Source organism: Chiloscyllium punctatum, chromosome 17, assembly GCF_047496795.1.
Source record: "Chiloscyllium punctatum isolate Juve2018m chromosome 17, sChiPun1.3, whole genome shotgun sequence".
In the NCBI taxonomy this organism is placed as follows: domain Eukaryota; kingdom Metazoa; phylum Chordata; class Chondrichthyes; order Orectolobiformes; family Hemiscylliidae; genus Chiloscyllium; species Chiloscyllium punctatum.
Window position 1 is genome coordinate 84,014,801 of NC_092755.1, and position 15,055 is coordinate 84,029,855.

Here is a 15,055-nt window from a genome sequence, read left to right on the forward strand (position 1 = left end):
GTAATTGTTAATCTCGAGCATATCTAGGCTTTGCAAAGTGTTGGATGACCATAATCAGTTTGAGTTGTTTATTTCATTCATCCTCAATGAAAACCTCTATCCTGCATTATGGTTATGAAGTAAGGTGTTTGCTGTATTCAAACATTTGAGAGTTGAAGCTAATTTTTGACTAGATCTGATATAAACTATTTTCTTTACTACTGGTGACTTTTGGCATTTCCCAACAGGTATAATCCACATTGCACTTTCTGGAATTTAATTGGGAGGATGAAATTTTCTTTTCCATATCTTTAGTTCTTAGAAGTCCTAACACCATATGGCGTGAAGAGGGGCTTGTTCTGCCTGTAGCTTGTTGTAAGTTGAATTAGCCTCTTTCTCACCAACAGCAAATTATCAGAGGGAGGGTTCTCTTGCAGCTTGCCACAAGGTGCACATGCTTTTTTACAGCACTCCAGTTAAGTTTATGGTCTTCTGAGTAATTGATTTGAAAACCTTTCACTGCTAAAATCAGAATGCAGTACTTAATCAACACCACTTACATAACAGGCTGTTCCCCTTCACTGACTTAAGTTGTACCACAGAGTGAATGAATTAGGACTAGCTGGTAATCTCAATTTACAATGATTGTGGTCAAGATTTTCTGTGAATAATACTCTTGGAAGATTGTTAGAGCCCAGAAGCTACTTCGAACTCAAATGAAAAAGAATTAACTTAGAATGAGTCCTTCGATAATTACAATAACTTTAACCAGATTTATGGATGTAGTTTCAAGGGGATGAAAGTTACTGAGTGTGATCTTTCAATCATATTACTTGACAATAATATGTCTATTGCTACATGACAACAGTTTGTTTAAAAACCCTTTATTGCAGAGCATTGTAATGAATTTAATATTGCATTGATGTAGTCTGGGAAAAAAAATCAGTAAACTGCTTAATGCAAAACATGATACAAATTCTACAGCTTGATCACCAATTATCAAGTATAATGATTTGTTTCATTCAGCTTTTATTCAACCCTCCCCATCAAAGCTGTGATTATTTCAAAATTAATGACTATTTCAAAATTAATTCATTGGTTCTGACACACTGTATTATAAAGATAAAAAAATATTTCCTTTAACAGAGGGAAGTTATCCCATTTCATTCATGGTTTTAACAGCCTGTTCACCTACAGGGATATCACAATTCAATGACCGATGGAGGATCAGATTCATAGCAACTGCTCTCCCCCTGCCTGAGCAGTACTGGCTAATGCACCCCATTGCACAGGGCAAGGAAGGCCTGCTGCTAGGTTTAGCTATGCAATGAGCCAAGGAGAATAACATGTCTCACTAACCAAAGTAAAGCAAGATACTGTGTACTAATAGGGTCTAACATTGATAATGGGGCACTGCTTTGCCTCAAGCATACAATATCTGAGAGAGAAAAGTGACTCTTTGATAGACTAAACAAACCTCTATGCTGAGAATCATTAAAATTTTTAAAAAGCAAGTTACTGGTACAGTGATAAAGACACTCCGGACCAGACTTTGCATCTCCCTCCAAGTTAAGTTTACTAGTTCTCAACAAGGTTACAATGAGGTAAGGGAGTGAAAGTGAACAGAAACATACGGTAGCACAGGCAGAGACATCATTCAAGTCCATTATCAGCTAAAATGAATCAACATTAATTAATTATATCTCTCACACAAACACACATACAACCTGGATTCAGGGGAGTGATTTGAAAATGTACAGAAAATTATTAAAATAAAAATCAACTTGTAAACAGACATGGTGACAACTGATATCATTTCAAGTATTAGACAACATTCTGCACTGTGAAATGAAGCACAAGATTTTGAAATAATAAGCAGCAGTTCTGTTCTAGCGACTTAATTTGTCAGGAGGCATGAAGCCTGTGTCTCCTAAAGTTCGGAGTGCAACCCTCCCATTAGGGCGGATGGTAAGCCAGGTGATGCTGCCATTGTTGAGACACATCCTCAGCCATCCTTCTGGCGGAAACTGCAAAGCTCTACAAAGAGAAAAAACATGGATTACTGGAAAATGTATTAAATATTGGTGAATCTATGAAGTTATTACAAAATAGATCATTCCATCATTAGAGAACATCCCCACTTCTGATCTAATGATAACAAAATGATGCAAGACCTCAAATACTGAAACAGTCCATATGCAAATACAGCAAGTGCTGGACAATATTCAGAATTTAGAAATTGCCAATTCCTTGCTTAAACATACTTGGTGATTGAGCTTCTACTGTTCTGATGTAGAGAATCCCAAATATTCACAGTAAAAGAATTTCTAATCTCAATTATAAGTGACTTTCCCTTTATCTATTCACTACATCCACCCCTTTAAATTATTTTGACAGAAAACAAAAAAATGCTGGAAATCACAGTGGGTCAGCTAGTATCTGTGGAGAGAAAGCAAGCTAATGTTTCGAGTCGAGGTCACTCTTCATCAGAACCCAGAAATGAAGAGTCATCTCGACTCAAAATATTAGCTTGTTCTCTCTCCATAGATACTGCCTGACCCACTGTGATTCCTTGCATTTTTTGTTTTCAGTACAGATTCCAGCATCTGTAGTCATTTGCTTCTCCTTTAATTATTTTGCAAGTTTCAATTCCATCACCCCTCATTTTACATGTACATATAGGTCCAGTACACGTAGGTCCAGATTCTCCAATCTCTCTCTATAACGAAGTCCCATTATCCTAGAAGAAAATGTCTGGTGAATTCCACGTTTGTTGCATTTCATCTACACAATAATATACTTCCTAAGGGACACTAAGGGTGCATGTAATACACTGGGTGTGGTCTAACCAAAGTTCTATAAGACATTATTGCAAAAGGCTTTGAGTAAAGTAACAGTAAAGGTCAATATTCTATTAACCTTCCTAACTGCTTGTTGAACTACACGTCAACCTTCAGTGATTATTCAGTGAGGACTCTCAGGTCCCTTTGTACATACACTTTCTAATCGGTTACTATTTAAGATAAATACTCTGCACATCTGTTCCTCCTACCAAAGTGGATAACTTCACAACTGTGCACATTATATTCCAACTACTATGTTAATGTCCACTCACTAAGTCTTTCCAAATCCTTTAACTTGGGTCTTCCTCACAACACATAGGAAATTTTACACTTGGACAACACAACCAAATCACTGAAACGTACTGTGAACAACTGGGACCTCAAGTACCTGATCCTTGCAATATCCCATTAGACACAACCTAACAACGTTAGAATAACCCATTTATCCTTACTGTTTTTGCCCACTGGCCAATCTTTAAATGCGTGCCAGTACATTACCTCTTATTCCACGTACTTCAGTTATGCTAACCTATAGGAATCTTTACTAAAAGTCTTTAAAATTTTGAATATGTTCTATCCACTAACTCCCCTTTATCAATGCTGTTAGTAGCATCCTAAAAAAACTAATACATTTGTCAAATACAACTATCCATTCAAAAATCTATGCCGACTACAATTAGTTAAATCATTATTTTGTTAATGCAAACAGATCATGTGTTGTACCATAAAGTTTATGCTATTGAACTAGTAATTCATAACAGCTGGATACAGACAGGAGTTCAGATGAGAGTGATGCTGGAAGAGCACAGCAGGTCAGGCAGCTTCCAAGGACCAGGAAAAGTGATGTTTCGGGCAGGAGCCCTTCATTACGAATGAGGCTGGGAGCCTCCGGGGTGTTTACATAAATGGGAGGGGGGTGGAGAAGGTAGCTAAGAGTGCAATAGGTGGATGGAGGTGGGGATAAAGGTATTAGGTCGAAGAGGAGGGTGGAGCAGATAGGTAGGGAGAAAGATTGGCAAGTAGGACAGGTCATTAGGATGGTGCTGAGCTGGAAGGTTGGAACTGGGGTAAGGTGGGGGATGGGAAAATAAGGAAACTGGTGAAGTCCACATTGATGCCCTGGGGTTAAAGTGTTCCGAGGCAGAACATGAGGCGTTCTTCCTCCAGACGTCGGGTGATGAGAGGAGGCCCAGGACCTCCATGTCCTCGGCAGAGTAGGGGAGTGGAGTTGAAATGTTCGGCCACGGGGCGGTAGGGTTGATTGGTGCAGGTGTTCCGGACACATTCCCTAAAGCGCTCTGCGAGAAAGCGTCCAGTCTCCTCAATGTAGTGGAGACCGCATCGGGAGCAACGGATATAATAAATGACATTTGTGGATGTGCAGGTGAAACTTTGACGGATGTGGAAGGCTCCTTTGGGCCTTGGATGGAGGTGAGATGGGGAGGTGTGGACGCAAGTTTTGCAATTCCTGCGGTAGCAGGGGAATGTGTCAGGAGGGGAGGGTGGTTTGTTAGGGGGCAAGGACCTGACTAGGTAGTCACTGAGGGAACGGTCTGTGTGGAAAGCGGATAGGTGTGGGGAGGGAAATATACAAATGGTGGGGTCCGTTTGGAGGTGTGGAAATATTGGCTGTTGATGCGATTTATGTGGAAGTTGGTGAGGTGGAAGGTGTGGACCAGGGGGGGTTCTGTCCTTGTTGCAGTTGGAGGGGTGGGGTTCGAGGGCAGAAGTGCGGGACATGGATGAGATGTGTTGGAGGGCATCTTTAAAGACTGTAATTTCCCCTTCCATGTGGTTAAAGGAGGCGGCCATCTGGTGTGTTCTGTGGTGGAACTGGTCCTCCTGGGAGCAGATACGGCAGAGGCAGAGGAGTTGGGAATACGGGATGGCATTCTGCAGGAGGTAGGATGGGAAGAGGTGTAATCCAGGTAGCTGTGGGAGTCGGTGGGTTTGTAAAAAAAAAGTCAGTGTTGAGTTGGTCGTCATTGATGGAGATGGAGAGGTCCAGAAAAGGTGAGGGAGGTATCAGAGATGGTCCATATGAATTTTTTAGGATATAGTACAGAAGGGGTCCTTTGCATTTCTGAGAGTGTGTGGCCCTCAGTTGAGCATAGCTGACTGTAGACAGCATGACTGGACGCTTCCTTGCAGAGAACTTTAGGGAACAGCTCTGGGACACCAGCACCAATCAATCAACCCCACTGCCCCGTGACCGAACACTTCAACTTCATCCTCAACTCTGCTGAGGACCTGCAGGTCCTGGGCCTCCTCCATCACCACTCCCTCACTACCTGACGCCTGGAGGACACATGCTTCATCTTCCACCTCAGGATCCTTCAACCCCAGGGTATCAATGTGGATTTCACCAGTTTCCTCATTTCCCCTCCCCACCTGACCCCAATTCTAACCTTCCAGCTCAGCACCATCCTCATGACCTATCCTACCTGCCAATCTTCCTTCCCACCTGTCCGCTCCACCCTCCTCTCTGACCTATCACCTTCATCCCCACCTCCATCCACCTATTGTACTCTTTGCTACCTTCTCCCCAGCACCACCCCCCTCCCATTTATCTCTCCACCCCGGAGGCTCCCTACCTCATTCCTGATGAAGGGCTCCTGCCTGAAACGTCGATTTTTCTACTCCACAGATGCTGCCTGACCTGCTGTGCTTTTCCAGCATTACTCTAATGTTGACTCTGATCTCCAGCATCTGCAGTCCTCACTTTCACCTACAGACAGGAGTTCAAATACCTGCCTGGCATTTGGGGAAATGAAGTACAATTAATTAACTAAATCTCGAGTTAAAAGTTAGTACCAATAGTAATAATCATGTAACTACTGCATGGTCATTAAAAACCCACTAATTTTTTTTTAAGTGAAGGAGTTCTGGTATTCTTACCTAATCTGACCTACAGACAACTCCAGACACACAGCAATGTGGCTGATTCTCAGCTGTCCTCTGAAATGGCCTAACCAGCCAGTGAACTGTATCAAAGATAGGCAGCTTAATACCACCTTCTCAAGAACATTTAGGAATGAACAATAAATGCTGGTCTTACTCCTGAAGCTCACATCCTATAAATGAATAAGACAAAATCAAGCGAGGCTGTTTGCACTTAAGTGAGTTCTTCTCCTTCAGTTTGATAAGTCTGAATGTAGCTGTGATATTTTGGTGTTAGCCTTTATGCTCCCAGCTCTGACAGGTATGGGTTTAAGTCCCATTCCAGATATTTGAGCACAAACTCTAGGTGGTCAGTACAATCGTGAGTCAGTGCGGCACTGCTTTTTTCAGGTGATAATGTTAAAATTATGGCCTGTCTGGTTACCATTCCTTCCACTAGAAACAATTTCTCAATTACTCTCATGATTTGAGCAACTCTATTAAATGTCCTCTAATCTTTTTTGCAGAAAGGAAAATAATCCTTGCTTGTCCAGTTTCTTTGCAGAACTGATCTCAACCCTGTCAGTTCTTCAATATAGATTTTTCCAAAACCTTTAAGCATCACTGAAATGTATTACCAAGAGTGCACAGGCAAGACGTTTCATTTCCAACAGATTTTTGAGACTGATAAAAACTAAATAGATTTGCATGCATTTATGAACATCATCAAACTGGTGTTATACTAAACAGAACATTGACTTGATGCTCAAATAGCTATTTGGAACTTCACTATCAGGTATAAAACATCTACACTTTCCCGTTATAACAAACATTGAATAAATACCTGCAAACAAAATAGCGGATAACGTTTGCATGACAAACAATGATCTCATAACTATCGTTCTCTTGCTTCAGATCAGCTCTGTGAATATAGCGTCGGAAGGCAGCTTCAATTCTTGCACCATCTTCATGATACTGCTGAGTACATTTCAAAAATATGTAAGTCACTTTAGATACTGTCTGGAAAGACGTAATGTTTAGAAATTACAAACATATTGGCAAAATCCATCTCTGAGCTATAATGTGGAAATATATTGCCATTCCTTCGTTGGATCAAAATCATGGAACTCCCTTTCTAACAGCAAAGTGGATGCAATATGTCGAGAACAATTATAATGACACTATGAAATATACATTTTAGATTACGCTTCAAACAGAATTGTAACCTGCTCCTTCTCCAAATTATTGCTAAAGGAATCAAAATACAGTTTTTTAGATTATTTGTTCATAGGATGTGGGTGACACTGGTTAAACCATCATTCATTGACCATCCCCAATTGTCATGCTGATGATGACAGTGCTGATTTGCCTTCTTAATCCGTTGGGTATTGGAGCACCTTCAGTTCTGTTTGAGGGGACTTCCAGGATTTTGACCCAGTGACAGTGAACAAGCAGTGATGTACTTCCAAGTCAGGACACTAGCTGGCTTGGAGGGGAAAGAGCAGGTTGTGGTATTCCAATGCATCTGCTGCCTCTATCCTTCTAAATGGTAGAGAGCAAAGGGTTCCAAAAAGGTGAACTGCTTTGTTGAGATTATTGAGTGTTATTGGAGCTTCACTCATCGAGGCAAGTATTCCTGATTTCTGTGTCGATGGTGATATGTTGAGTCCCATTGGGGGAACACAGGCATTTTGCTGCTGTGACCTGAATTTAATTCAATTCAAATGGATGTGATTTAAAATCAACTTGTCCAATGACTTAGTCTGGACTCATCCCAATTATCAATCCAGAGCACAAAACTGCTCTCACATACTTCAATCTCTTACGCAGAGAGGGACAATTAGCATCAGCAGAACAGAAACACAGCCTCAGTAGACTCTTTTAGCAATAGTGCAGCTTTCAATGTATCTAAAACTAATAGCATTCACCAATTTCCACACACCCATGTTCTGTAGAAACAGCAGAATAGGAGATGAAATTTTGTGCAAAGCAGTTTTGGGTTAAAGGGGTGAGTTATAACAATACTTTTAAAATCCACATGGCTCCATAACAGCAAGAAGTTCATTAAAAAAAACTTGCCAAGTCATCCGCATCTATAAAAGAAAGTCAAACTATATTCAAACATTAAATGCACTGTACCAATGGGACAGCGTGTACTCTTGTGATTTCCATTGACATTTCTCAACAGAAGCAGTTTATTGAAAGTTACCATTAGCTTCATTCTTACCATAGCCTCTGGTTTCCAATGGCTGACTGGTGGCACGGGTTCAATTGGTGCTCCCTCTCTCAGTAAGTCACAACTCATCATTTCCAAGCCTAGAATCACAATGCTCACAAGTATAAATGCCACATCCAATCAGTACATTGTAAACACTAATTGCTTACTTACACTGATACTTTTGCCCCATTCCCCACTATTGCTACGTATGAACACTCTTCAATTTCGCTACAAAGATGCAACTGAGGTCAATGACCTGCCACAGAAGGAGTTTAGTTCAGAGTGGTGCTGGAAAAACACAGGTCAGGCAGTATCCGAGGAGCAGAAGAATCAACGCTTCGGGCATAAGCCCTTCATCAGGAATGAGGCTTGTGGGTCGGGCTGAGAGATAAATAGGGGGTAGGGGGGTGGTGGTGGAGGAGGATAGCTGAGAAAGTGATAGGTGGATGAAGATGAGGGAGAACGTGATAGGTCAGGTCTGGAGGGCGGTGCTGAGTTGGAAGCTTGGGATGTGTAATGTGGGGGGTGGGGGAATGAGGAAGCTGTTGAAATCCACATTGATTAAAAATGTGTTGCTGGAAAAGTGCAGCAGGTCAGGCAGCATCAAAGGAGCAGGAGAATCGACGTTTCGGGCATAAGCCCTTCTTCATTTTCTCCTAGAAATCCACATTGATCCCATGTGGTTACAGATCCCAAGGTATGAGATTCCAGAATATGAGGTGTTCCTCCTCCAGGTGTCAGGCGATAATGGTTTGACAGTGGAGGCGGCCCAGGACCTGCATTGTCCTTGACAGAGTGGCAGGGGGAGTTGAAGTGTTCAGCCACAGGGTGGTGGGGTTGGTGGGTGCGGGTGTCCCAGAGACGTTCTCTGAAATGATCCTCAAGAAAGTGTCCTGTCTCCCTGATGTAGAGGAGACCACACCGGGTGCAACGGATACATTAGATGACACTGATAGGGGTAAATGTATTTCTGATGGATGTGGAAGGTTCACTTGAAGCCTTGGATGGAGGTGTGGGTGCAGTTTTTGCACTTCCTGCAGCGGCAGGGAAAGATGCCAGGAGTGGGGTGTGGGCTGGTGGGGGCGTGGACCTTATGAGGGAGTCGCGGAGGGAATAGTCTGTTCAGAACGCTGATAGTGGTAGGGATGGAAATATATCTTTGGTGGTGGGGTCCATTTAGAGATGACAGAAGAGGCGGGGGATGTATGCAGAGGGAGGTGGGGGTGGAAGGTGCAGACCGGGGTGAGGGGGGGGTTCTATCCTTGTTCCATTGGGAGGGGTGGGGTTCAAGGTGATGCGTGAAGTGGAGGAGACGCGATACCTACCTCGTACGTTACTTTTGTCCCTGAGGTTGCTGGCGCTGCAGGCACTTCCGCCCCGATGGACACCACTCACCTTAGATACAGAAGCCTTGATCGCCAATGTCACCCACCAAGCAGCTCCTCCACTTCACGCACCACCAGATTTCCATTCAATTCGACTTTCATCATTAGAGGGTTTGATTTCAGGATAGTAGATGGTGACTAGTGGAGTTCAGCAGGGGGTCCTGTTGGGACCACAACTATTCGTGTTATACATTGATGATCTGGATGAAGGAACTGAGGGTAGTGTTGCTAAATTTGCAGATGACACAAAGACAGGTGGAGGAACATGCTCGCAAAGTGGATAAAGAAATGGCAGATGGAAGACAATACTGAGAGGTGGGAGGTTAAGCACTTTAGTAAGCAGAATAGAGGCATAGACTATTTTCTAAACTGGAAAGGTTTTGAAAATCTGAAGCACAACGGGATTTTGGAGTCTTATTCAGGATTCTCATCAACAGATCTTTTAAAAACTTCTAAATGAGGAAAAGGACCAAGGTCCACCTAGTTCATGATAGTGGAATTAATGACTGATCACAATGATCAATGTCTATCAGTGAATTTACAACTGATCAAGACATGAAGTGAGCAAAACTCATCGTGGAGACCTTTTGGGGACTTAGGTCTATGTTCCAGTGTTTCTCCCAGCACGCAGCATGCAACACTCAACCATCACTGGGTCCCAAAGTAGTCAAAGGGCTTTTATCTTAATCTCAACTTTTTCACTCAGAGGGTGGCGTGTGTTTGGAATGAGCTGCCAGAGGAAGTAATGGAAGCTGGTGCAATTGCAACATTTAAAAGGCATCTGGATGGGTATATGAATAGGAAGGGTTTAGAGGGATATAGGCCAAGTGCTGGCAAATGAGACTAGACTAGTTTGGAATATCTGGTCGGCATGAACGAGTTGAACCAAAGGGCCTGTTTCTGTGCTGAACATCTCGATGAATCTATGACTATTACATTCATCTACACTTCATGGATATGCAAAGCTACTTACATTTATATAGCACCTTAACCATAATAAAACATCCCAAGCCACTTCAAAGGAGTGTTATCAGATAAAAATTGACACCAAGCCACATAAGGAGAGGTGATCAAAGATTTAGCCAAAGAGGTGGTTTTAAGGAGTGTCTTAAAAGAAGAAAAATGTTGAGGAGAGTGAATAAATCTAATTGTGTGTTGTCCCTGTTAAATATCCAAGTCTCACAAATGCAAATTTCACTTTTTTTATGCTACAATTGATTATTAAAAATCAGAAAAAGAAAACTGATGTGCAAAGTACCTGTAAGACACAGTATTAGTCTGACTGAGTTCACCCTGACCTACCTGGCAGGTATTTACTGATAATTGTTGCTGTCTCTTTTGCTCTGGTCATACTGGAGTGAATGAGAACGTCATAGTTCAATCCCAAACTTGCCAATCGCTGACCAGTTAGTTCAGCCTGTTCACGTCCTGGAACAAAGTAACATTATCAGCCTGAAGATAATGACCAGGATACTGTCAATAAAGCAGCAAGTCATTCAACTAATAAATTAAACAAACTCCATCAAATGTCTGATGGACTATGCTTTGCTCAAGTACTGAATATATTAACAATATTATATGAGAAACACACATTTCTAGAACTGTAAAACACAAATAATGAAACATGAGCTGCTTTGCTCTTTATAACATGTCCTGTCCTGGACATTGTTCTGCCGGTTTAAAGGAACACTGGCTGCTCCTGCACATCCTTTCTGACCAAGGAGCTTAAAACAACTGAACTTGTTGGTTTACTTGGCCTTTCTCCAACAGTTAAAATCTGAGTTTGGCATCACCACCGCAAATCAAACTCTGTAATCTGCTCTTCCACTCTCAAACCTTGCTGGCTTCCTGCACTACAACAATCTAAGTTTATAAAGTAATTCTGACATAAGAAAACATTCCACAGGTGTTTGCGAGTTTTGAGAAGATTTGTCGCTCAGGTTGAGGTTCTGGATGTAGGTTTGCTCGCTGAGCTGGAAGGTTTGTTTTCAGATGTTTCGTCTCCATACTAGGTAGCATTTTCAGTGAATCTCCGAATGAAGCACTGGTGGTGTAGCCCGCTTTCTATTTATATGTTTGGGTATCCTTGGAAAAACGAACCTTCCAGCTCAGCGAGCAAACCTACATCCACATCCATTCCACAGGTCTTCACAGGAAATTATAAAGCAAAATCAGACACTGAGGCATGCAAGGAGATGCAGGGATAATGATCAAAAACTGATTAAAGTAAATAACTATTAAAAGATTAATTATCCAGCAATTGTGTTTAATTATTTGGAAATAGAGTGCATTAACGTAGTTTTCATTGTGTAAATATAAAAGGGTTTTTGTGGTGAGTGTTAATGTCCCTATCCCTGGGTTGGGAGGCCTGGGTTCAGGGGTGTAATAATCTCTGAACAGGTTGATTTGAAAATATCTCTTGAGCAAATATAAAGAGATGAAAAGGTGGGGGCAGGTTAAATTAGGTGATGGATACTTGTAGTGATTCAACCTGTAAATAAATGTGAAATTGTGTATAGATTGGCTCCAGTATTGTTGTTCACCAATTGACTTTCTAAAAGCAGAAAAGTAGGTTTGAAGGGATGGTTTTAAAGGAAGAAAATGAGTTAGATGCACAGAGGGAATTCCAGAGCTTAGGATCTGAGCAACTGAAGGCATGGTCACCCGTGGTGGAGTGATTCAAACTGAGGTGGCTCAACAGGCGAGCATTAGATGAGCACAAACATCTGAACAGTCACAGGGCTAGGAGAAATTACAGGAAATGGTGAGAATAATCTGAAAACGAGGATGTGTATCATAGAATAATAAAGCACAGGTGGCAACTATTTGGTCTATTATGCCTGTGCTAACTCCTTTTAAAATCTGTCCAAGTGGTCCAAAAACAAAATAACGCAAATGTTAGAAATCCAAAATAAAAGTTAAGCCATTTGTCATTTAATCCACCACAGACATTCAAACTGTTTTCCTCCCAGCCTCCTCCTTTCACTTGTACAAAACCTATTTCACTTCAAACATTTGACAGGTTCTGCTAGAACTATGGAGTATTCCTGAATTTTATGTCTAATTCATCCCTTATATTTTCTCCCAAGCCCAGCAAAATTTCCTCTGCAAGATCTTAGCTCCTAGTTTCCCAACACAGTTATTCCTCAATCCTAGCAAATGCATAATCATTACAAAATAACAGTAGATAAAACCAAAAGGATAATCTACAAAGGGTCTTAAGTAATAATTTCACGAATACAGACCCAGTGATGTCAGACTTCTTTCTTTGTCTGTTGAGGCTGACAGGTTGTATTGGGAATGCCTGATGAGGAAGATATGCCTCGTGGCTTTGACTTTGTAATTTTCAAGTTGAGCAGTAAAATCCTCAGTGTCGTCTTTGTTTTTCTTATTGGGTTTCATCAGTGAAATAGGCTCCCGCCTAAATGAAAAGCAACTCAAAAATGTTTATAACAGGCACCACCTTCTCAATGTTTTACATTCCATCAGAAAACTCCTTCCCTGGCATTTTAACTAGGCACCTGAGAACTTGTTCAGCTCATGCATCAAGAACTAATCTGCCTTCAGCACAAGTGCATATACACAACTGCATTAAATTTTGACAAACTTAGTGAAAGTAACCAATTCATTTAAAAAAAAAATAATTTGTAGAATGTGGGCATCACTGGCTGGCCAGCATTTATTGCTTGTCCTTGAGAAGATGTTGGTGAGCTGCCTTCTGCAGCCCTTTTATTGTAGGTTAACCGAAGAAGGGAATTCCAGGATTTTGACAGCTTCAGTATCTGGGGAACTGCAAATAGTGCTGAATACTGTGCCATCATTGATGAAATCCCCACTTCTGACCTTATGATGGAGGGAAGGTCATTAATGAAGCAGTTGCAAATTGTTAGGCCGAGGACATTGCCCTGAGGAATTCCTACAGAGATGTCCTGGAGCTGAGAGGACTTATCTCCAACACCAAAACCATTTTCCAATGTACCAACCAGGTATGATTCCAACCAGATGATGTTGTGAAAGGGTTCAGAAAAGATTTACAAGGATGTTGCCAGGATTGGAGGATCTTAGCTATAGGGAGAGGCTGAAACAGGCTTGGGGCTGTTTTCCCTGGAGCATCAGAGGCTGAGGCGTGACCTTACAGAGGTTTACAAAATTATGAGGGGCATGGACAGGATAAATAGACAGTCTTTTCCCTGGGGTGGGGGGAGTCCAGAACTAGAGGGCATAGGTTTAGGGTGAGAGGGGAAAGATATAAAGGACACCCAAGAGGCAACGTTTTCACGCAGAGGGTGGTATGTGTATGGAATGAGCTACCAGAGGACGTGGTGGAGGCTGGTACAATTGTAACATTTAAGAAGCATTTGGATGTATATTTAAAAGGAAGAGTTTGGAGGGATTTGGGCCAGGTACTGGCAGGCGGGACTAGATTGGGTTGGACCGAATGTTTCTATGCTGTACATCTCTATGAGAGTTTGTCCCCCTATTGATCCTTGATACTGCATTCAGTGGAATGTAGCCTTGATGTCAAACTGTACCAGCACAATAACTAAAATAGCTCAAACTAGAAATAAAAACAGCAATATATGTACACTGCATGTTTTACAGACACAGAAACAGGAGACCACACTCTGCTCTTCAATGACGATTCTGCCATTCAACTAAATCCAAGTATATACTTCACTTATTGGCTTTTATTGTAAATCCCTTGATACCCAACTCCTTTGATATCCAATGGGGCGCTGGACTCGGTACATTAACTCCGTTTTCTCTGAACAGATTTTTCAGCAATTCCTATTTAAGGTACTTTCATTTAAATGATTTGGAGATGCCGGTGTTGGACTGGGGTGTACAAAGTTAAAAATCACACAACACCAGGTTATAGTCCAACAGGTTTAATTGGAAGCACTAGCTTTCGGAGCGACGCTCCTTCACAACCACCTGATGATGGATATTGATGGAGAGTTAAATATTGAGCAGAAAACCCCGGGAGGCCGCTCCTGGTCCACAGGGGACCCCCCCTCTCCCCTCCCCATCTCCCCCTCTCCCCCTCTCAGGCCTCTCGGGGCTCGGGGCCGGCGGCGAAAGGAGCTCCGCAGAGTTTTTGTTGTTTATTTAAAATGCGAGGGAAGGAGGGTGGGCAGCTCCGACACTGCGCGCCTTCCTCCCCTCAGCCCCGCGGGGCTTGAACCTGGGGAGAGGGAGGGTGTTTCCTGCGGCCTTCCCCGGGGCCGGGGGCCGGGGGCCGGGGACTCTCCCGCACTCACTTGTCCCAGTTGGAGTCCCAGACGGCAGCCGTTCGCTGCTCCAGAGGCGAGCTCGGGCTCCAACTCACCGCCGCCGCCTCGACCCGGCCCTCGCCGCGCCTTTGGGTCGTGGCCGCCGCGGCCACCACCACGGCGGCCGTGCCAGCGATACCGCAGGCCACTTGGAAAGCTTTCCGGAACGCCATGGCCCGCCCGCCTGAAGACGGAGACACGACTCCGCGGAGGATAACAGGGAACCAATGTTCAGGGCACGCATTGCCGGGGGGAGCATTAACGCAGGCGCAGCGGCTCCCGCTGGTGGCCGAAAAGGGACAAAGAGTGTTTTCGAAAACCTTGTTCCGCTTAATTCGACTATCGGAATCTCCCTGCCTGGTCACATTTTAATGATCATCTGGTGCAATGTTTCTAAAATAAACTTTCCAACTACTGAGGTGACTTAAGCAATAATACACTATCAGCCTAGTCATCTGTTTGAAGTACTCGCAAACA

At 42.8% G+C, this 15,055-nt stretch overlaps 1 protein-coding gene across 4 annotated transcripts; it reads right to left on the bottom strand.

The window, feature by feature from the left end:
• Window positions 1–847: 847 nt before the first annotated feature.
• Window positions 848–14,826, bottom strand: pgam5 (PGAM family member 5, serine/threonine protein phosphatase, mitochondrial). Of its 4 annotated transcripts, none has more exons than XM_072587735.1 (6): window positions 14,635–14,826; window positions 12,551–12,726; window positions 10,608–10,733; window positions 7,930–8,018; window positions 6,547–6,677; window positions 848–2,016 (listed from the first exon to the last, which is right to left on the bottom strand). In XM_072587735.1, the coding sequence occupies exons 1-6, from the start codon at window positions 14,820–14,822 to the stop codon at window positions 1,869–1,871; spliced, it is 858 nt and encodes a 285-aa protein (XP_072443836.1). In that variant the 5' UTR covers window positions 14,823–14,826; the 3' UTR covers window positions 848–1,868. The 4 variants fall into 4 exon arrangements, with proteins under 4 accessions (XP_072443836.1, XP_072443834.1, XP_072443837.1 ...); XM_072587733.1 differs by having other exon boundaries at window positions 6,547–6,680; XM_072587736.1 differs by having other exon boundaries at window positions 14,567–14,803.
• Window positions 14,827–15,055: the final 229 nt, after the last annotated feature.